This window comes from Stegostoma tigrinum, chromosome 14 (genome assembly GCF_030684315.1).
Source record: "Stegostoma tigrinum isolate sSteTig4 chromosome 14, sSteTig4.hap1, whole genome shotgun sequence".
Classification (NCBI taxonomy): domain Eukaryota; kingdom Metazoa; phylum Chordata; class Chondrichthyes; order Orectolobiformes; family Stegostomatidae; genus Stegostoma; species Stegostoma tigrinum.
In genome coordinates, this window is record NC_081367.1 from 62,558,999 (window position 1) to 62,581,486 (window position 22,488).

Consider the following 22,488-nt stretch of genomic DNA (forward strand, 5'->3'; position numbering starts at 1 on the left):
TAGGGAGAGAGGGGGAGGCGGACCAAAGTTGGATAGAGAAGAAGATAGGTGGAGAGGAGAGTATAGGTGGGGAGGTAGGGAGGGGATAGGTCAGTCTGGGGAGGATGGACAGGTCAAGGGGATGGGATGAGGTTAGTAGGTAGGAAATGGAGGTGCGGCTTGAGGTGGGAGGAGGGGATAGGTGAGAGGAAGAACAGGTTAGGCAGGCAGGGACGAGCTCAGCTGGTTTAGGGATGCAGTGGGGGGAAGGGGAGATTTTGAAGCTGGTGAAATCCACATTGATACCATTGGGCTGCAGGGTTCCCAAGCGGAATATGAGTTGCTGTTCCTGCAACCTTCGGGTGGCATCATTATGGCACTGCAGGAGGCCCAGGGCGGACATGTCATCTAAGGAATGGGAGGGGGAGTTAAAATAGTTCGCGGCTGGGTGGTGTAGTTGTTGACTGCAAACCGAGCGTAGTTGTTCTGCAAAGAGTTCCCCAAGCCTCCACTTGGTTTCCAAAATGTGGAGGAAGCCACAACGGGTACAGCGGATGCAGTATACCACATTGGCAGACGTACAGGTGAACATCTGCTTGATGTGGAAAGGCGGTAGCTTGGGGACCTCTTTGCAGAACACCTACGCTTGGTTTGCAATAAACAACTGTACCTCCCAGTTGCGAACCATTTTAATTCTCCCTCCCATTCCTCAGACGACATGTCCATTCTAGGCGTCCTGCAGTGCCATAATGATGCCACCTGTAGGTTGCAGGAACATCAACTCATATTCCGCTTGGGAACCCTGCAGCCCAATGGTATCAATGTGGATTTCACCAGCTTCAAAATCTCCCCTCCCCCCACTGCATCCCAAAACCAGCCCAGCTCGCCCCACTTCCCTAACCTGCTCTTCCTCTCATCTATCCCCTCTTCCCACCTCAAGCCGCACCACCATTTCCTACCTACGAACCTCATCCCACCCCCTTGACCTGTCCAAGCTCCCCAGGCTAATCTATCCCCTCCCTACCTCCCCACCTATACTCTTCTCTCCATCTATCCATCTCCTCTATCCATCTTCGGTCTGCCTCCCTCTGTCTCCCTGTTTATTTCAGAATCCTCTCCCCATCCCCCTTTACTGATGAAGGGTCTAGGCCCGAAACGTCAGCTTTTGTGCCCCTAAGGTGCTGCTTGGCCTGCTGTGTTCATCCAGCTCCACACTTCCTTATCTCAGATTCTCCAGCATCTGCAGTTCCCACTATCTCTGATCACAAGTAAAAATGTGATATGGCTTTAAATTACAATTACATGGTACATCTAAAATTAAACAAGTCAAATACAAAAGTTCATTGAGATCCTGTAAAATCACACTTTCAACATCTTCAGCACCGAATAAAGCTTCATAGTCATCAGGATGAATGATATCATCATATGGATCCTCTTCATCTTTGCTGTCCATTGTTAGAGATAGCACATCATCTGCTTCTTCTTCTTCATCTATGTCATCCCATAGATAATCATCCTCTGTCGCCTCTAATGCATTCGAAATTCCACATTTCTTGAATGATTTGAAAAATAGTGTCAGCTTTTATTTCCTTCCATGAATCAAAAATTCATTCATAGAGCAGTGGCAATGATACAGCCTGCTTTCATGTATGTTTTTTCTCCATCACGCCTCCAGCAATTCCACTTCATTCTCATCATGTCCTTAAAATGACTTATTGATACTAACATCTATTGGTTGCAAAACACTTATAAGTTCGCTGGGAATTGCAGCTACAGCAGTGTTATGTGATTTGATATTATCAACAACATTCTTCACTGGATGTGATCTCGATTGGTCCCAGACGAGCAAACTGTTTCCCTTGGGTAGTCCACCAGGTTGTAAATTCCAAACTTCCTTTATCCATTTTCTACATCCACCTTCATCCATCTAGCCTTGTGGGTGAATATGGATGACAATTACTTTTGGAAATTTCTCCTTTGGCAAAGAGTTTCCTTAAGAACAGCCATCAGTTTTAACATAGTGCCATCAGTCACACAAGAAATAATTAAAATAAACCTACTTTTCTCATGGCCGATGGTTTTCACCAATACTGCTTCCTCTTCTTTTTGGTTCACGGTTTGATTCTCCAGCATTTTATCAGTAATAGGCATTTCGTCCATGCTTCCAATACATAGTAATTTGTAGTCTTCCTTCTGCCAATTTCTGATAAACTGGTGAAACTATAATATCTTTGAGTTCAGCACAAAGCTTTTGTGCAATCTCATTCTCTGCTGAAGTACTAAGTCATGCCTTCTCATGAACCTTGTGCACCATCCAGCATTTGCCTTAAAATCCAAAATTCGATCCTTCTTTGGTTTGTTTTACGCATGAATCGAATGGCTTCATGACTAACACATCTTCCATTTTGATGATGTTCAAATATCCACTCAGTGACCTTTTCTCCAACTGTGACTACTTGCCAGGTTTACTTCTGTTGGCACACTTTCATTTTGGCATTGGCATTGTCTGAAGTTTGTTCAATATCTTTCTCCGGTCTCTCAAGTTTCTCCGAAACACAAAATTTTCTTGCTGCTGTACAGTTATTTTCTTCTCTGCAGCTTCAACAAATTTCAGGTTAAACACTGCCGCATATTTTTTTGTTTTCTTCTGGAGGGCATTTTGACTCAAAATGATGAATAAATTTCAAAACCTCAACTAAGCATATGACTGTATTCCACAAGTGCCTGACTCTGACCTGATGCGGATTAAATTTTCACGCCAAAGTCTTCCATTTCCCTCTGTTTTATCTCATCTTCAGTTGTTTTAGTTTATCAAACTAACATTTTAGGCTTTTATTTCTGATTTTAAAAGTTATCAGACATTTCACTCTCCCATAGTTCCACTGATCATTTCTCACTGTAACATTTACGTACGAGATAAAATCTTGACTCAAAAATTTGGGGCGGCACGGTGGCTCAGTGGTTAGCACTGCAGCCTCACAGTGCCACGGACCCAGGTTCAATTCCAGCCTCAGGTGACTGTCTGTGTGGAGTTTGCACATTCTCCCTGTGTCTGCTTGGGTTTCCTCCAGGTGCTCCGGTTTCCTCCCACAGCCCAAAGATGTGCAGGCTAGGTGGATTGGCCATGCTAAATTGCCCGTAGTGTTCAGGGGTGTGTGGGTTATAGGGGAATGGGTCTGGGTGGGACGCCGCAAAGGGGCAATGTGGAATTGTTGGGCCAAAGGGCCTGTTTCCACACTGTAGGGAATCTTAAAAAAAATGTTTATCTGTTATCTGTGAAAAACTAGGGTTGACTTTTACACGAGATATATGGAAAATCCAAGATATTTTGGCCAAAAATAGGTGGTTGACTTTTACATGAGATTGACTTTTACTCAACTGTATACAATGTACTGAGTGCAATGAAATGTTGAAAGGTGCTTCACCAAAATCTGATTAAATATTTAAAAAATTACATAAGCCAGTCCCTTTTCTTTCAATAGAACTCTACATGCTGACATGTGAAGTGTACTAAGTGCATTTTTTCATTGTCGTTAATTACTCCCATCTGACACTTGGCCAGACACATTAAAAAGGTTTTATGTCTGGTCTAAGCTGAATGAGCTAATGCCAGCTGGACAGGTCTTGATACTGAGATCGAAAAGCTGAGACAAGGTTGAAGCTAAATTCTTACCCTTCAACAAAAAGGACCTATGGCTGACCTGACAAAAGTTGCTAAGATCATGAAATAATTTTCATAGTGCGGACATAGAGAAGCTGTTTCCAACTGTGATGCAGTCCAATACTAGGTGTATAACTGAATCCAATGAGAAATTTGGAAAAAACTTCTTTACCAAGAGGATAATTAAGTTTACAAGACATGTACACAAGGTGCTTCAGAAGGCATTTAGCACACTTGACTTCATTGCTCAGATCTTTGAGTACAGGAGTTGCAGCATTGTGTTGAGGTTGCACAGCACATTATTGAGGCCACTGCAGAAGTACTGTGTGTAGTCTGATCACCCTGTTACAGGAAGGATATTGTTACGTTAGACAGGGTACAGAAAAAATTACCAAGATGTTGCTGGGAATGGAGGGTTGGAGTTTTAAGGAGAGGCTGGATAGGTTGGGACTTTTTGTTCACTGGAGCATAGGAGATTGCGGGGTGACCTTGTACAGGTTTATAAAATCATGAGGGGTATAGATAAGGTGAATGGGGGGTGTCTTTGCCCTAGGGTGGGGGATTTCAAGACTAAGGGACATATTTTTAGGTAAGGGGAGAAAGATTTTAAAAAATCATGAGGAGCAACTTTTGTTTTAAAACACGGAGTGGTTTGTGCGTGGAGTGTACTTCCAGAGGAAGTGGTGGATGCAAGTATAGTGACAATGTTTAGAAGGCATTTGGATAAGTACATGAGTAAGAGATGTTTGGAAGGATAAAGGTTAAGCACAGGCAGGTGAGATTAGTTTTGTTTCGGATTATGGTCAGCATGGATTATTTGGACCAAAGAGTCTACTTCCATGTTGTATGACTCTATAACTCCATAGTAGGAATTTGCTGAAGGAGCATTTTCAATGAATAATCCATTTAAGGGGAAACTAGATAAAGCAAGATTGAAGTAGACAGGAATGGAGTAGCAGATAAAATATCTGCCCTCTCAATAGAAGATCGCACAGCAACTGTGTGAAAATAGGCTATCTGGCCCAAACAGTCCACAATGATCCTTGGAAGAGCATCCCGCCAGACCCATTCGCCTCCCCTATTCTTCTAACCCTGCATTTCCTATGGCTAATGCACCTAACCTCCATATCCCCAACACTATGGGTGATTTGGCATCGCCAATCCAAATAACTTGCACATCTTTTGACTGTGGAAGGAAACCAGAGCACCTGGTGGAAACCCACGCAGACAGGGGGAGAACATGCAAACTCCACACACACCGTGGGTGGAATCAAACCTAGGTCCCTGGCACTGTGAGGCGGCTAACCACTGAGTCACCGTGCCGCTCTGAATACAGATATCCAAATCCTTTGATTATGTAAGAGTAGCAGCCAGGCCTCTACAGTCTAATAAATAAAAATGCTATGAACCAACCTTTACAACAAGCAGTTCCATAATCAACATCTGACAAATATTTAACTACAAATTGTACCTATGTGAATAGAATTGGAAACCCTATGATTTTCTTAGGGAAAGAGGCCCAGGCTGAAATCGATGGAGAATTAAGGGCAGTTTTCATATACTGACCTAAAAACAGAACCAGTTGGTCGATCTGGACACAGATTCTCAGTGTCAGAGACCTGGAGAGAGACAGCCTGTACCAGGCAGAGAAACAGATTGCTGTGTGTATGTAGGATGTCGGGGAGAGCAGACTTTCTGTTTGTTAAAATGTAATTTGTGGGGATTTCAGGACTAAGAAGTCACCTGTGTGGGATTTGTTAGCTCAGTTTGCATTTATCGTCAATCCTCAATTATCCTTCAACCCAGTGGCTTGCTAAGGCCATCTGAAAAGATGGTTAAGATTCAACCACGTGATCAGGCCTGTAGATTTATGCTGTGAAGGACACTAGAGAAACAGATGACAATGGTTATGTGTTTGTTATTACGCTGGTTTAATATTCCAGATTCTGATTGAATTTGCATTTCAACATGGGCTACCGTAGGATTTGGATCCACATCTCCAAACTATCACTCTCGGTCTCTGAATTACCACTCCAGTGACATTACCACTGTAATACATCCATCTCCACTTGTTTGTGATAGTAAACATCTTAAAGCATAATGCTTTTGTGGAATTCTTACTTCTGGTAATGGGAAATACATTTTAACTTCTTTGAAGTTCTGGCTCTCTGTAATAATGTGAATAAAACCTAGGAATTCAGCCCTTTACAATAGGAAAGAGTAAACTGAAATGTGACCGATAGCTGCCCCTAAGATCATGAAAGAGTTAAATAGAACAAATGCACACTAGATATTTCCATTTGTGATTGTGCGCAGACCTAGGGGCTACAGATACAAGTTAATCATTAATAAACCCAAAATGGAATTCAAGAGACAAACTTCCTTACTCAGAAACTGGTGAGAATGTGGGGCTTACACAGGGAGTGTTTGAGGTAAATAACATAGATGCACATAAAAAGTGTCCTCAAGGGAGAAAGGAAGGAAAGAATACACTGATAAGTTTAGATGAAGAGGTTTGGGAGGAGGCGCATGTGAAACCTAAATACCAGCATAGAACAGTTGGGCCAAATGGCCTGAATTTATAGATACTTTATTAACTGTTTACAAAATGCAGATATCCCATTCCTTTGACTATTCAAGGGTAGTAGCCAGGCGTCTATGTTCCAATGAATAAAAACACAATGAGCCAGCCGTTTCAACAAGCATTATTGTAATCAGTACCTCACAACAGTTTAAGTTTAAACAGTGCCTGTAAAAGTAAAGTCAGTAAATTGGATGACACAAATAGCATGTAAAACATTTCATTTTAATGATGCAAATAAGAGCTGTTAGATTTTAAATGAAGAGTTGTACCTATTTGGTTTCTGCTGGAAGAATAGAAGGCATTTACTACTGCAGCTCCAGAAATCCACCTGCAAAGCAAATCAAAGATAAAAATTAGCCTGATTATCCTCCACACATTCCATCCCTCCATTGTGGCTTTACCGTTATGCACTGCCTCCCTTCAACAAAAACAGAGGCCTAGTTTCATTAAAAGGCTTCTGGACTTAATGGACCTTCTTCTCCCTCACTTTTCAAAAAGACCCACAGGTATGGTTGCTAAGCGTGGAGTGAAAACTCCTGTAAAAGTGAAATCAGTGGGAATCAGGTAAAGACTCTCCATTGTTTGGAGTTATACCCAGCACTTAGTAAGATGGTTGTGGTTACTGGAGGTCAATTGCCTCAGCTCAAGAACATCTCTGCAGAAGTTCCTCAGGGTGTGTCATAGGCCCAACCATCTTCAGCAGCTTCATCATTGACATTCCTTCCATCATAAGGTCAGAAGTGGAGATGTTTGCTGATGATTACAAAATGTTGAGCGCCATTCGCAACTCCTGAGACATTGAAGCAGTCAATGTTCAAATGCAGGAAGACTTGGACAGTATCTAGGTTTGGGCTGACAAGTGGTAAATAACATTTGTGCTGCACAAATGCCAGGTAATGTTAGGCTTCAACATTGGAGAAACTAACCACCATCTTTTGATGTTCAATGACATTATCACCACCAAATTCCCCACCATCAATATCTTGGGGGTTATCATTGAGCAGAACTAGACTAGCTATTAAAAATAAATGAGCCTTTATGGCTATAAGAGCAGCATTAAGATTACTCATATACAAATTCAGCAAAGTCTGTCCATAGAACATAGAACATAGAACAATACAGCGCAGAACAGGCCCTTCGGCCATCGATGTTGTGCCGACCTGTGAACTAATCTAAACCCATCCCATTACACTATCCCATCATCATTTATATGCTTAACTAACAACTGTTTAAATGACCCTAATGTGGCTGAGTTAACTTGAAATGCCATATTAAGAAACAAATAATAAACAATAAGAAACAGGAGGAACAGGCCATTAGGCCCAAAAATGATACAGAGCCATAATGATTCTACCCAATCTGACTTCAAAGAAAAAATAAAAGTCAATCACATTACAATGAATTTGGAGTTACATATAGGCCAACTCAGATAGGGACACAGATTTCCTTTCCAAAAGGACATTATGTATGAACATAGGACTAGAAGCAAGAGTCTGTCATTTGGCCTTTAAAATCTCTCCACCAGTTAGAAAAATCACTGCTAAGCTGGTTGTGATCTCAGCTTCACTTTTCTGATTACACCTGTAATCCTCGAATTCCTTATACATTAAAAATCTAACTTATTGTTGAATGTATTTAATGATCCAGCCTCCACAGGGGTTTTGGGGGGGGGGGGGGGGGGGAATTCCACAGACTAATGATTCTTTCAGAGCAAGAATCTGTCATTTCCACCTTATAAGGGAGATTCTTTTTTTAAAATTGTGTCTGAAAATCCTAGTCTCCCCCACAAGTGGAACACACCATCTCCACACAACTTTGTGTGTATGTTTCAGTAAGATTGCCATTCATTCTGCTAAAGTTTGACATAAATAAGCCCAAACTGTTCAATCATTTCTCATAAGAAAAGCTATTCATCCCAGAAGTGAGCCAAGTGAACTCTTAGCCCCCCTGCTACGAATGCGCTTATAACGTTTTCAAAAAAGGACGTCAAAATTGTACACAGCACTCCATATATGATTTCACGAAAGCCCTGTGTTCAGGTATAGTAAATCATTCACACTGATATATTCCACCCCCACCGGATTAAACACCACACTTCCATTTGCCTTCACAATCACCTGCATATAAACGTGATCAGACATGTACCAGGAGACTCACATCCCTCTATTTTACTCTGTCTGCAATTTTTCTCCATTATAAATCTGAACTATGCTTCAGATTTGTAAAATTCAGTCCATCATCTACAAAGTTTCACAAATCTGATGGAATATTCTCCAATGGCTTTGATAAGTGATGTTCCACTAACTGCCAGGAAGCTTGACATTATCCAGTAAAACAGTGGGCTCATGTTTCATCCACCATGTTAATATTTATTCCCTCAAATAACACTGCATAATGGCAGGAGTGTGTACCATGAAGATGCACTTTAGCAACTCCAGAAATATGTGCAAAAGCCTGTGACCTCTACCAGCTAGAGGAGCAAAAAGAGCAGATACATGAAATATCACTACTACACTAAGTCACTCACCAACTGGAGTTAAAACTATATCACCATTCCTTCACTACTGCTGGATCAATATCCTGGAACTCACTTCTGAATAGCACGGTGGGTGCACTTACCACACACAGGACGCAGTACTACAACATGGTTCACACCAGCTTCTCAAGATTGCTTAGGAATAGGAAGTAAATGTTCCATCTTGCCAGCGATGTCCAAATCCCACAAATAAATAAGAATATGTTGTTGACACCAAAAATTGCATTTCTTTCTAGAAAATTAGAGGGCTCACTCCACCAACCTTTTGGGTATCATGGTAGCAAACAAGTTCCCTTGGGGAGCTCTGTCACAAAAATGTGAGCCTGCTGAACAAGTCGCCAATTTTGTCTTAACCCAGTGACTACATACCCCATGGGAGAAAGTACTGTGTTGGTTTTATGCCACCAACTTTACTTTACTTTGAAGGCAATAGGTGGGGCGTCACACTGGCCTTCTGCCTGATCCAATGAGGCACTGAGGTGAAAATTAATGTCAGATATTCTTTCCTTTGTTTAAATGGATAGAAATTTCACACCCGTGTTGCTGCTGCTCTCTATGGAATTCTGGTCAAGAGAGTTATCTCCTGATTTGAATACATACAAGATGGTAGAGACTTTTATCAATGATCAGGTGCATTTTATTTTTAAAAATCCAATTTCTAACAATGCCATGGGGTACCTACACACCCAAAGACTGCAGTGGTTTAAAAATGCATTGCCACCCTTTCCAGGGCAATTAAAGATTGGCATTAAATGCTGGCCTGGTCAGCAACACCCTGAATCACACGAACAAATGAGATAAAAGATAGAAGCAGACAAAATGCTTGACTCCAAACTTCATAACTTGAAGAAACGAGGGTGAGAGAAAAAAATGCAGTGTGATAAACTTAATTGGAGAAAAGAGCACACTGCTTTGAGAGAAAAACAAAGAGACAGATAAGTAATCCAGTGCAATTACTGCAAAGTGAACGCTAAAGCAGAAAAGTATTGCAAGAAGAAACATGGGAATATTGGAACAGGAGTTGCCAATTATCAGTCCCAAGACCATTTGCTATTCGATAAGCTTATGGCTGAGCAGTGACCTAACTTCATAGGTGTGCCTTTCCCCAAATCCCTGAATAAAACTTTTGGCTAACAAAACAAAAACTACTTATTATTTAAAACTTACAACTGATCTAGTATCAATTGTTCTCTTTGGAAGGGTATTCTAAACTCATACTGTATTTGTATGTTTCTTGATTTCATTTCCTATTAAAGGCAGGCTTAATTTCTGACTATCCTCATAGCCCTAGGCTTAGTAACTAGCAGGAATAGTTTCTCTCTATCTATCCTCTGTTTCTTTAATATGTTGAAAACACTGACCAAATTGTGGCTGTTTATTCCAAATTCCAATGCGTTCTGACTGTGTAGTCACTCCTCACAATTTAACTCCGAGTCCAGGCAAGATCCTGGATAAAGAAAACTGGTAAACCATTCAGACTGGTCTCTTTTGTCTTGTACACCTCAAATGAATCTCCAGTGCGACTAGTATACCCAATTCCAATTCCATTTAATCTTGATTTTTCTTTTGCTGGCTTTTCCCTCTGGTAAATTTACATAGCTGTCCTTTCAAAGCTAACAAACCAGAAACTGAACTAGACTAGCCATAAAAGATCAGAGAAAATGTCAGAGATTGAGAATCCTGCAGCAAGTGAATCACCTTCTGCCTGTCCAGCATCTACAAGGCAAAAATCTGGAGTGTGGTGAAACGCTCCTCACTTGCCTGGATGGGTGCAGCTCCAATAATACATTTGAACATTCAAGTAGCTTGATACTATCTAGGACAAAGCAGCCTGCATTATTGGCACTAGAACATAGTAAGCATATTGGCTTAAGATTAATGCTGTGCAGAGGATAAGCCTCTTATGGTAAAATGGCCACTTTGAATGAAAATTTCTATCTAAATCAAAATTCGGATGTGACATTAACCATGGATTTCAAAACTTTGAAATTCAGTCTTTGTCATCACTTCGATATTAGTATCTGTCTTCCTGCCGATCCTGAAATCTTCAGCCAGAATATGCTTGAGTGGTACAGAGTCTAATATTGTGAGTTTGCAAGGATGAGAATTTGGGAACATTTATTAAAAAGGTGAAGTTGTCATTACCCTACCAGACCGTAGGGCTCTTTGGAGAAAGATGACTGATGGAACTTTAACCTGAGTGTAACCAAGCCTCAGATGAGGGAAGAGCTTGAAAAGGACAGTCATCCACGGTAACGTAAGTGTAGGAATTCAACTCTGCATTGTGAACCATTTGTTCAGCTAGCTCAGCCTTTTATTAACAGAATCCTCAAATATTAAGGACAGCAGTTTTACGAGAACAGACAGACATCGTGATGGATCAAGGTTGAAAGTTACCCAATGCAGAGACGAGTCCTTTCACAAAGGATGACTTTTTTTCTGGTCTCCCCAGTGCAAAAATAAATCATAGAATCAGAATGACGCAGCACAGAATGACCATTTGTCCCATTGTGCCTATGCTCAATCTCTTATCAGATGCATCCAATTTATCCCTATAAGCCTGTAAATATTTCTGCACAAGTATTTATCAAATGCTCTTTTGAAAGTGACTATTGAATTTGTTACAATCACCCTTTCATAGAGTGAATGCTTGAACAAAACAACATAAGTAAGCAAGAAATAAGTCCTCCACATCTCACCCCAAATTGACCGTCCTGTCACAGTTGTTTTAGAAATGCAAATGCTCGAGTTTAGAAACAACTTCAAGTGCACAATAAAAAATAACGGAATACTTACACTTCCTTGTTAACCTTTTGTCTTAGTTTTTTCAGATTCTTCTTTTGTCCCATTTGCATATTTTTAAGAATGTTCGTGAAATATTCATCGACGCTGAAATTCAACTGAATGAAAAGAATGCACACCAATTATCTTGCATCTTTATCATATTCCAGTTATCAGCCTCATATTTCACCTATACAAGTTCTCTATTGACACAGCCATCAGGACGCTGATCTGCTCCAGCACCCACATACGAAAGCTTTATAGGCTAGTTACAAAATGACCGCTTCCAGTTATATAAAAGATGGAGGGAGGTGGAGAACTCACAAGTAATAATTCCAGGTTTTAAGGTCCAGACTGCTGAAGGGATGACTGACAGTGGCTAAGCAGTGGGACTATAATTGACCATGTTTATGGAAAAGAAGGTAACTGCATTGAAACAGCACAGTTAACATGGGAGAGTCTTAAACAATTGACTTACAGAATTATCCGCAGTATCCCAGCAAATATTCATTCCCCAATTAACATGTCAAATCTGATTCACTAACTCTTATCACATGGTGTTCAGTGGCGACTTAAACTGGCCTCTGTGTTTTCTCTCTTACAACAGTAATTGCAGTTCAAAAATGACCTTATTGGCTGCAAAGTGCTTTGAGACATTTGGGGGTTGTGTTTAATGCTATAGAAGCTAAATCTGCTTTTAACTGTTTTCTACCACATAGTAGACCTGTACGTCTAGTAAGGATCATTAAGGAAGATATAAAGATGCAAGACAGAAAAATCCAGAACCTACAAGGCCCAGATGGCTGAAGGCATGATCACTAATGGTAGACCAAAGAAAGTGGCTCTGAGGCCTGAGTTGTGGTGAAAAAGCCTGGAAAAATGGAGTGGTGTACAGCACAGACAGAAAAAAAAATCAGCTTAATTCTTGTCCTGATTATTACCCAATGATTATTGCAAGATGATTTGAATATTGATGCTGTGTGATGAAAGAAACAGGTTTAGCCATGATGGCCCCCATCAGATAGCCTGTTGATATTTACTTTGCATACCTATGGATGAAGAACGATCATTGCGGAGATTCCAATTGCCAAAGAGCAATGGTAGCCCGTGATACTACTCTCTGTCATTGCCCATCAAATCTTTTGCAGTTCAAATCAATTTAACATACAATCCTCATGGTTCCATTCCAACAAAACTACATTCAACAAACCAAGAATTAAAGAAAACCTCAGAAGAGTTAATAGCATTAAAGAAAGTTAACGTTGTCTTGTAGTACTATTCAACTGTAAAACAAAGAGGATCAATTTCTAGAGTCACTTGGGCAGGCACAAGATTAGTTTACATTAATGAGCCTCACGAACCCTTGATTCCTGACACAGTATCTACATTGTTACTTCAGAAAACTGGTATCTTGGCCTCATTTAACATTCCTATCCACTGAGCTCCTCTAAACTAACCCTTTAACACTTAAACTGAATGGCTCCTTGTTTCAATGCTTCTTCATATTTTTACTCCTGCTTTATTTCTCTACACAGTGGTTCCTATCAGCCAATGTATTATTTGTCTTTTTCGATATATATAAAACTGTTTACGGCCTATATTTAGATCTTTGATTTTAATATTTGCAAATTGTTTTGGCTTGAACCCATGTGTGGAGTTTATCTTATTTTGATAACATGGGACATTAAGACACCAAAAGTACTGAACTGTGGGCATGAAAGAAGAATTGTTAATTTAGTGAAGATAAAATCTTGTTAGCAATTGCACATACTGCAAAGACAAATCACGCCTGTACAGAAGGGCTTAAATCAGGGCAAAAGATAGAGACAGATTAATAAACATGTCTCCTTCTCTCAGCATTGGAGACTGGTAACAGCATTAAAGATAACAAAGCTGAAATTGCCAACATAAATTCAATCGTGGCCTTGGGATTCTGGCAAGAAGGCCCAGGATGAAAAACAGATGGAGAAGGCATCAAAAAGGATACTGATGTAATTCAAAACTAATTAAATGTGCTTTAAAAATGTTTTACCTTGAAGGGCACAGGGCTAAAACAAAAAAGCTATAAAGAAAGATCTGCAACAGGTATTACTTGGTCAATTATTCCAAAATCATAGATAATGGGAACTGCAGATGCTGGAGAATCCAAGATAACAAAATGTGAGGCTGGATGAACACAGCAGGCCAAGCAGCATCTCAGGAGCACAAAAGCTGACGTTTTGGGCCTAGACCCATGAGATGCTGCTTGGCCTGCTGTGTTCATCCAGCCTCACATTTTGTTATTCCAAAATCATGCATACAGCATCTGTAGCAGACTGATCATCTGGGCAAAACTTCTGCATTGACTTTAGAATTCAAACATCCTCTTATTTCCTAGCAATGAGAGCGACTAGAGGTGGTTGAAAGGAAGGGAAAATGAGGCTCAGGTATTAGACTCCTTGAGGTCAGCTGCAGATGAAACTTGCACTCATATTTCCGAATCGTAAGCTGTGGAGACAAATCCCATTCCAGAGTGCAGTGTGAACGACATATCTGGGCATTACTGAGGAGCTATGATTGTGAAAGCAGTTCTTTCAGACGACATTAGTTAGGTAGGTATTTTAAAAAATCACTGTGCACTTTTCTGAAGAGAGACATGGAATACCTCACCTGCCTCAATAAGTAATTGCTATTGGTAACCATCTCACATCAGTAAATCACTAATAATTTTTGTCATTGCTGCCTGCAGGATCTTTCTGTGTGCAAATTAATTGTATAAACTGGCTATGAAGACCATTGAGACATCCTGAAGTCGTGAAAGATGCAATATTAATGTAAGTTCTTACTTCACTCTGTGAGCATTATTTGATTGGTTGACTTGAGCCCAGCTGGTTCACCATCGTAGATAAAGAAAGGAATGTTAATACAATCTTTCTTTCATTCCACTTAAATATTTAGGACTTGTTTGAAGTGCAAGCACAGAAGCTGTATGTCAGTAAAAGCCCACAGACCCTGACAACTTCACCAACAGTGATCAGCTCATCATAGGAATCCATCTCTACTGAACACAGAACCTCACCTGCAAAGGCTATAGCATTTGAAATTATGATTCTCCCATGTTAAACTAATATTTGTTCCAAAATCAGCAGATGCCCTTCAGACTTCATGCGATTTTCTGTTACCAACTTGGCAACCAAACTCACTTGGGTCAGATTCTGAGTCAGGTTTCTAGAAATCTCTTACAAATTTATCTCATCTCCACATCCTGATGTTAAGTTCATGTTATGTAATGCTTAACCTTTTAAGCTGACACATTCCAAGCAGCAATTCTCCAACATGCAGTTTCCAGCTTCTTTTTGCAGAGAATTGTTTTTATTCATTCATGGGATATGGGTGTCACTGGCTAGGCAGCATTTATTGCCCACCCCTATTTGCCCAGACTGTAGTTAAGAGTCAACCACATTGCTGTGAGTTTGGAGTCAAATGTTGGCCAGACCATGTAAGGATGGCAGTTTCCTTCCCTAAAGGTCATTCATTTTTCCTCACAATTGACAATAGATTCATGGTCATTATTAATTCCAGATAGTATTGCATTCAAATTCCACCATCTGCCACAGAAGGACTTGAACCCCTGTCTACAGAACATTATCTGGGTCTCTGGGTTAAAGTCCACTGATAATACCACTAAACCATCGCTATCCTATTATTGTCAGCTGCTACTGGTTGTGTTCCACTGCAGTCAACAATGAGAATGGCGACCTGCATTTAAAGAGCCTCCTTAACTGAGTAAACCCTCCTGAAATGCTTCAATGGAGGGCCAAAGAAGCAGCTGTTAAGACAGATGACCAATGATGTCTTAAAAGAGCCAGGTTTGAAAGAGCATCTTAAATGAAAGGAAGAGGTTTTGCAATGGAGGGCATTAGGGAAGGAACCCTAGAATTTTACAGCCAAGCAACTGTATGCATGGCTGCCAATGGTAAAATGATAAAAATCATGAACGTACAAGACTTGGATCAGAGCTGGCATCTCTGAAACCTGCAGGGCAAGAGGAAGTGACACAGACAGGGAGGATGAGGCCCTGGGGAGATTGGAGATTCAGGGTGGGAAATTCAAATTTCCAATCTAAGATGAATGGGATGTATTGACATGATTCCAGACTTTTGCTTGTGCTGTTGCAAATCAGCTGCCCCTCGTATCTTTCCCAAAACTTATGAGGTTTCCCTTACTGCATTAGTGTGGTGAAGATGGGGATTATATATGAAAAGCCTCGACATTTGAGTCTCCTAAATATCAGAACTTTTTAACTATACAGCATCTCTTAATACTTTTTTTTCCAGTTTCCCTGATAAACAGGATGGTTCAGAGGAGTCAGAGGTGAAACTGGGAAAAATTGAGGCCAAGCGAATGGATTAGGATGGTGTGAAGATGATGCTAGTTTGTGAGGAGGAATGTTAAACAATGGCGGGATGATAGCACACTATTTGTGGAGGGGGAGGAGGTATTCACATGGCAGCTTGTCTGGGGGACAATATATCTACGGGATGCACAGCCACGTGAAGACATTATGAATCTAGATCTTCTTAGACGTTTTCCCCTGCTGGGTTTCCTGAACTCCTGGAAACTCAACCGGAATTAAAAAGAAAGTAAAAGTAAAAACAGCTTCCCAGGGTCGTTAAAATGTTTTGCCAGTTGGATTTCCTTTTGTGAGTAGGTTGGCCAGTTGTTGTCTCCATCAAAACCTGAAGTGGTTTGTTCTTGTGTTTCATCTTATAAATTTTTCTGGGCTTAAAGTTGTCTCTTTTGATTTTGAACTCTGTTGTGGAAATTTGAGATGTAATTCTATGACAAAAGTTTTGATGAGTTGAATGAGTTTGTGGACAAAATGATTGACACCAAATAAGTTGGAGATCATAGCCGTCACTTACCATTTCATACTCAGCGTTCAGTTTGGCATTGTCTTTGATGTCAGGTGGATATCCGATTCTCTGTCTGATAGCTCTAGCCTAGAAACAAAAATAAAACTCATATTATAAAAATGGTAGGAACTGCAAATGCTGGAAAGTAGGGGGAAAAAATAGCAATTACTGGAAAAGCTAGGTAGGTCTGGCAGCATCCGTGGAGAGATGCAGTTGGGGAAATGAAGATTAAACCAGATGACTGCTTGCAAAACACTTACAAGCTGTCTGTAAAAATGACCCTGAGTTTCCAGTTGCATTCCACTTCAGTTTACCACTGTGTTCCCTGGCCAACATCTCTGTCTCAGGCTTGGTTCAGGGCTTCAGTGAAGCTCAGTGCATTCTGGTAGAACTGCACCTCATTTTCCACTTAGGAACTCTCTCGCCTCCTGGACTCAATATTCAGTTCAACAATTTTAGGGCTTGAAGCAGTTTCCTACATGTCCTTACACCACCCCCACACACCAGGCATTGTTATCACATGGTCTGTTATTACAAACAATCCATTGTTAGCCATTAATAGTCCTCATCAGTAGCTATTCATTCCCCTAGGCTGACTGTTAAGCACTCGTTTGACTGTCCAAGTGTTCTTCTTTCTCTTTGGGCTCTACCTCCACCTATTATTTAGCCCTTATCCCCTACGCCCCACTCTATCTTCTGCATAAAATCCAGCTTTTTCCTGGCTACCTAAAATACTGAAAGAACTGTGGATGCTGTAAATCAGAAACAAAAACAGAAATTGCTGGAAAAGCTCAGCAGGTCTGGCAGCATCTATGGAAAGAAATCAGAGTTAACATTTCAGGTTGAATTACCCTTCCTCAGAACACAGAACTTTTTTCTATCCTAGCTACCAACAGTTCTGAAGAAGGATCACCTAATCTGAAACATTAACTCTGATTTCTCTCCATAGATGCTGCCAGACCTGCTGAGCTTTTTCAGCAATTCCCTGTTTTTTGCAACTCATGTTGTTCCATCTCGAAATCAATGTAGACAAAAATAAAATGCTGCAGATTCTGTAAATCTGGAAGAAAAAGCAAAAGTCCTGAAAGACTCAGCCTGGCAGCATCTGCTCATAGAGAGAAAGAGTTATCATTTCAGTCCTGTACTTCTCATCAACACTGAGAAAATTTACCAATGTAATGGGTTTTGCACAAGTGACAGGCTTGAGAGTTAGATAAATGACAGAGTAAAAGGGGAGAAAATCTTCCTGGCCATGACAAGTTCAAAGGCTGCAGCGCACAGATTTAAGGAATTAGTGAAGGAAGCAAAAGTGTTAAAAGTCCAACTTTATCACACAGAGTTGTTAGGGTCTGGAATGCACTGATTGAGAGTTACTGTGGCGGTATATTGAACTGAAGCATTCAAAAGTGAATGAGACTTATCTGAAAGGAAGAATTCACAGGGTAACGAGGACAAAATGGGGAAAAGATACTGGGTGAAATGTTTATTTGAAGAGTCATTGCAGACAAGATGATCAGAAGGGCTTCCATCCGGGATCAAACAATTTTGCCATTCTGTATCCATAGTAAAACGGCTGAGAAGAGTGGTAACGGGACAAGTAAAGAAACAAATGAAAACCAAAAGAACTGTGAATGCTGTAAATCAGGAACAAGAACAAAATTGCTGGGAAAAGTCAGCAGTTCTGGCAGCATCTGAGAAGAAAATATCAGAGTTAACATTTCGAGTCCGGTGACCCTTCCTTAGAAATATGTGTCGTTGCTAAATGACATGTCTCGATGAGGTGTGAATGGTAGGATAGCAGCCATTGAAATAAAGAGATTTAGAAGGGAACAAAAGAGAGGAAAGAAACACTGATCCAGTAAAGAAAAAACAGAGTTTATGATCTAAAATTTTAAATGTCAGTGTGGGGCTCGGAAGACTGTAAAATGCTGAGTTTCTATTGAGATTCATTGGAACCACATAGCAGGCTGGGGGAGGAAAGGTTAGGATGGGAACAAAATATGATCTTGAAATAAAAATTGATAGACAGATAGAAATGGAGGTGTTCTGCTAAAGGGCCACACTGGCTGCATTTGGTCTCCTCACTGTGGAGAAGATGAGATCATGAGCAATACATACATTATGCAAGGCAGATCACAAGATAGGAATCCTGCAGTGAGTAACTCAACTCCTGGTGGCCCCTACACCCCCCTTCCTCCAACCTTACCCTTTCCCAAAGCCTGTCCATCACCAACAAGACATAAGTAAGAAATGTGATGGAATACTCTCCAATTGTCTGGGTGACTGCAGTTCCAATAACACTGAAGGAGCTTGTCACCATCCAAAACAAAGCAATCAGCTTGGCTAACCCACATCTGCAAACATTCACTTGTTTCACCACTGATGCTCATTAGTCGCAGTGTGTATGGCCACACTACAGAAATTCACCAAGAGATGCCACCTTCCAAACCTACAACTACACCCATCTGGAAGGACAAGGTCAGCAGATACATGTATAAACCAGCAACTGCAAGTCCCATTCCAAGCCCAGCTACTCACCATCCTGAAATATGGTGAAATTTCCGAGAGAAATATACAACTATTCCTTCAGTGTTTCTGAGTCAAACCTTCTCCAGGGAAACTCAGGATGGACAATAAATGCTAGCCACGCCCTGCACCAGCATGAAAAGATGATAAATGACAATGAAAGATCACAAACCTGAAATGTTAACTCTGCTTTTCTCCCCATTGGCATTTCCAGCCCTGTTGCTTATTGCCAGCAATGTCAAATTTTTATTTCTACTGTTAATAATGGGCTCAAGCTGAGAAGTATCAAAGTGCTGCCTTTCGGATGAGATATTAAAACTGAGAATTTGACAACCCTTTCAGCTAGTAATAAAATAGCCAACAAAGCAACTTGGTGAGGACCTGGTGAAACATCTCCAGTGTCCTGACAGTATATATTCTTCAGTCAACATCAGTCAAAAACACAGATTATCCAGTCAGTACAGTACAGTAGTTTGTGGGAACTTGCTGTACACAAATTGTCTGCCCCATTTCTCTTCATTACAACAGTGATGAAAATTTTGAAAGTACTCCATCAGCTGTGAAGCTTCGAGACTCCCTGATGTCACGAAAGGAGTTCTGAATGAGGGAACTATTTCTTTATTAAGTAATGGAGCTGCTATTGAAACAGAAGTTGCGCTTCTTCTGAGGACCTCAACAGATTTGAGGCAGACGAATTCACATTATCGTTGTTAGGACAGTAGCAGAATCAGAGAATGTTATGGCACAGTAAGAGGCCATTTGCCCCTTAACACCACTGCTGACTCTTCAAAAAAGTTAGCCACAGTGCAACTACATTTTGTAATGTCCTTTTTACTGCTCTCCCCATAGCCCTGTAAATATTTACCTTCCTGCATTTATCCAATTCCTTTTTTTATGTCTCCATTAAATCTGCTTCCACTAGCACTTTGGACTCTTTATTCGAGGTCATTACAACTTGCTTCATAAAAATGTTTGCTCGTGTATCACAGTGAACCAGACTGCCCAACCATTACAGAAAGCACTACTCTATTGATTTGAATGAAAATGACAATCATATACATTCTGTAATGAGCAGTTCATCCAAAACCATAGATTTACGCTGAGGTAGCTATCCACCTTGACACTTTTTGACTTATTTCTGTGCTTGAATGAACAATGTAAATACTTGTGTTAAACTTCACTGTGTTGATTTTGTATTTGGCTGACTCAAAAGAAAGGAATTTAATACATATACTTAAGTATTTTGCACAGGAACAAACTCTGCCTTGAGGTACATTCATTGCAGAATAGGGACATGCAAAAGGACGAGGAGAAAAAGTCAGAGAGGAACAGGATTGGACAACCTATAATAACAGGCAGTGGAATGCCAAGGAAATGATAAGGGTGGGAAAGAGGGATCACAAAGAAGCCAGATTGGGGAGTGAAATGGAGAACAATGAAGCATTCTTTGCAGTATACTTGGAAGAAACAAAAAACGAAAATAGGCCATGGACTCAAAAAGGCGGGGAAATAGTCTTAAGTTAGAGAAAATGATGAAGTCTTTTAACTGATAATGTTCGAAAATGTTTTCTACAGAAATGCCAAATTTGAGGGTACTGTAACAGAATGGTGTGAAATTGAGTTTACAAGAATAGGATTTGAAAATTAGTCTAGCAGAATGGCTGTCTCAATTCTGTGTGGAGTTTGCACATGCTCTCTGTGTCTGCATGGGTTTCCTCCAACAGCCCAAAATTTAGGTGGATTGGCTATGCTAAATTGCCCATAGCTTCCAGGGATGTGTAAATTAGGTGGCTTAGCCATGGGAAGTGCAGAATTACAGGGACACGGTAGGGGAATGGGTCTGGGTAGGATGTTGTTCAAAGGGTTATTGTAGACTTGTGGAGTTAATGGCCTGTGTCTCCACTGTAGGGATTCTGTGACCTTAATTAGATGACCTGAATCCCTTACACTTCAGGGAACACAAACCCATGTTTACCCAACCTGGCCTTATCATTTAATCCTCCAAATCTCAGAATCAATTGACTGAATCTGCACTGCACCCCCTTCAAATCAATACCTTCTTCCTGATGCCCAGAGCTGAGAGTGCCTTTATTGAAATAAGCTTCAATGCCTCACCTCTGAGGGAATGGTGAAGTTGTGAAAATGTCACTGGGCTTGTAATCTAGTTAAATCCAGTTTAATGGTGCCAGGAATTAAAAGCCTAATGTATGAGGAGCGCTTGACGGCTCTCTGACTATAACCTTTGGAGTTTAGAAGGATGCGGGGGGAAACTTACAGAATACTGAATGGCCTGTTCAGAGTGGATGTTGGGAAGATGCACAGCCTCAGGGTAAATGGAAGACCTATTAGAACGAGATAAATAGAAACTTTTTCAGCCAGAGTGGTGAATCTATAGAATTCACTGCCACAGAGGGCTGTCGAGGCTAGGTCACTGAGTACATTTAAGACTGAGACAGATAGGTGCTTGATTATCAAGGGGATCAAGGGTTGCAGGGAGAAAGTGGGAGAATGGGGTTGAGGAACTTATCAGCCATGATGAAATGCTGGAGCAGACTGGATGGGCTGAATGCCTAATTTCTGCTCCTATGTCTTATGGTCTTAATGTTCTTTGGGCATGGTTCAAATCCCACTATAGGACATGATGAAAATTTGGATTCAATTTAAAAATTAATCTGGAATACAAATGCTTGTTAAATGATGACCATCTTTGCAAAATCTCATCTGATTTACTCATGCTGTTTTGGAACAAAAATATGCTCTTTCCCTTGTCTAAATGTGACTCCAGATTCACAGCAGTGTCCCATTCTGCTCTTTGCACCTTATTCCATACCGTCTCCAGGGCGACCACCCTGGTGAGATGACCCGAAGGCCAGAACGAGCCTGAGACGAGAAGACGAAGCTCAAATTGATTACTGCAGATGCTGAAACATCAGCCAACCCTCAAAGACTGACAAACAATTCAAATGTTAACTCTGCTTTGTCTTCACAGATGCTGCCAGACCTGCTGAGGTTCTCCAGCAATTTTTGTTTCTGTGCAAGCGACTTTCCTTTGGGTGACTGGAATGGACAATAAATCAGGAACAAAAATAAATGTTGCTAGAAAAGCCCAGCGGGACTGGCAGCGTCAAGAAAATTCATTTTGGGTTCGGCGACTCTTCCACAGAACTGTTCTGCGGACCCAAACCATTACCTCTAATTATTTTTCACAGATGCCGTCAGACCTGCTGAGCTTTTCCAGCAAATTCTGTTTTTGTTCCAGATTTAGAGCATTTGCAGTTCTTTAGGTTTTTAATGGACAATAAATACTGACCTAGCCAGCAATATCCACATTATGAACAAATAAAAGGGGTGAATAATCCATTAACCTTATTCATTGCATTTATATCTTTGGTGTCCAAACACAGTCCTAAAACTTCCTAAAATCAGTAGCATGATAAATCTGTTCCAACTATTCCAAACATGAAGCTTTGAATTGATGTCATTGAAAATCAGCTTAATTTAACCTTTTTGTACTTCATATCACTTC

At 40.6% G+C, this 22,488-nt stretch overlaps 1 protein-coding gene across 3 annotated transcripts in view; it reads right to left on the reverse strand.

The window, feature by feature from the left end:
• The window catches only part of LOC125457448 (neprilysin-like), a 206,318-nt gene that overhangs the window by 34,261 nt on the left and 149,569 nt on the right, over window positions 1-22,488 (reverse strand). For all 3 annotated transcript variants that reach the window (XM_059651202.1, XM_059651203.1, XM_059651204.1), the window contains 3 exons: window positions 16,446-16,523; window positions 11,557-11,660; window positions 6,494-6,552 (listed from right to left, as the gene is read on the reverse strand). In XM_059651202.1, the coding sequence (XP_059507185.1) occupies window positions 6,494-6,552; window positions 11,557-11,660; window positions 16,446-16,523 (241 nt within the window). The remainder of the gene's footprint in view (window positions 1-6,493; window positions 6,553-11,556; window positions 11,661-16,445; window positions 16,524-22,488) is intronic.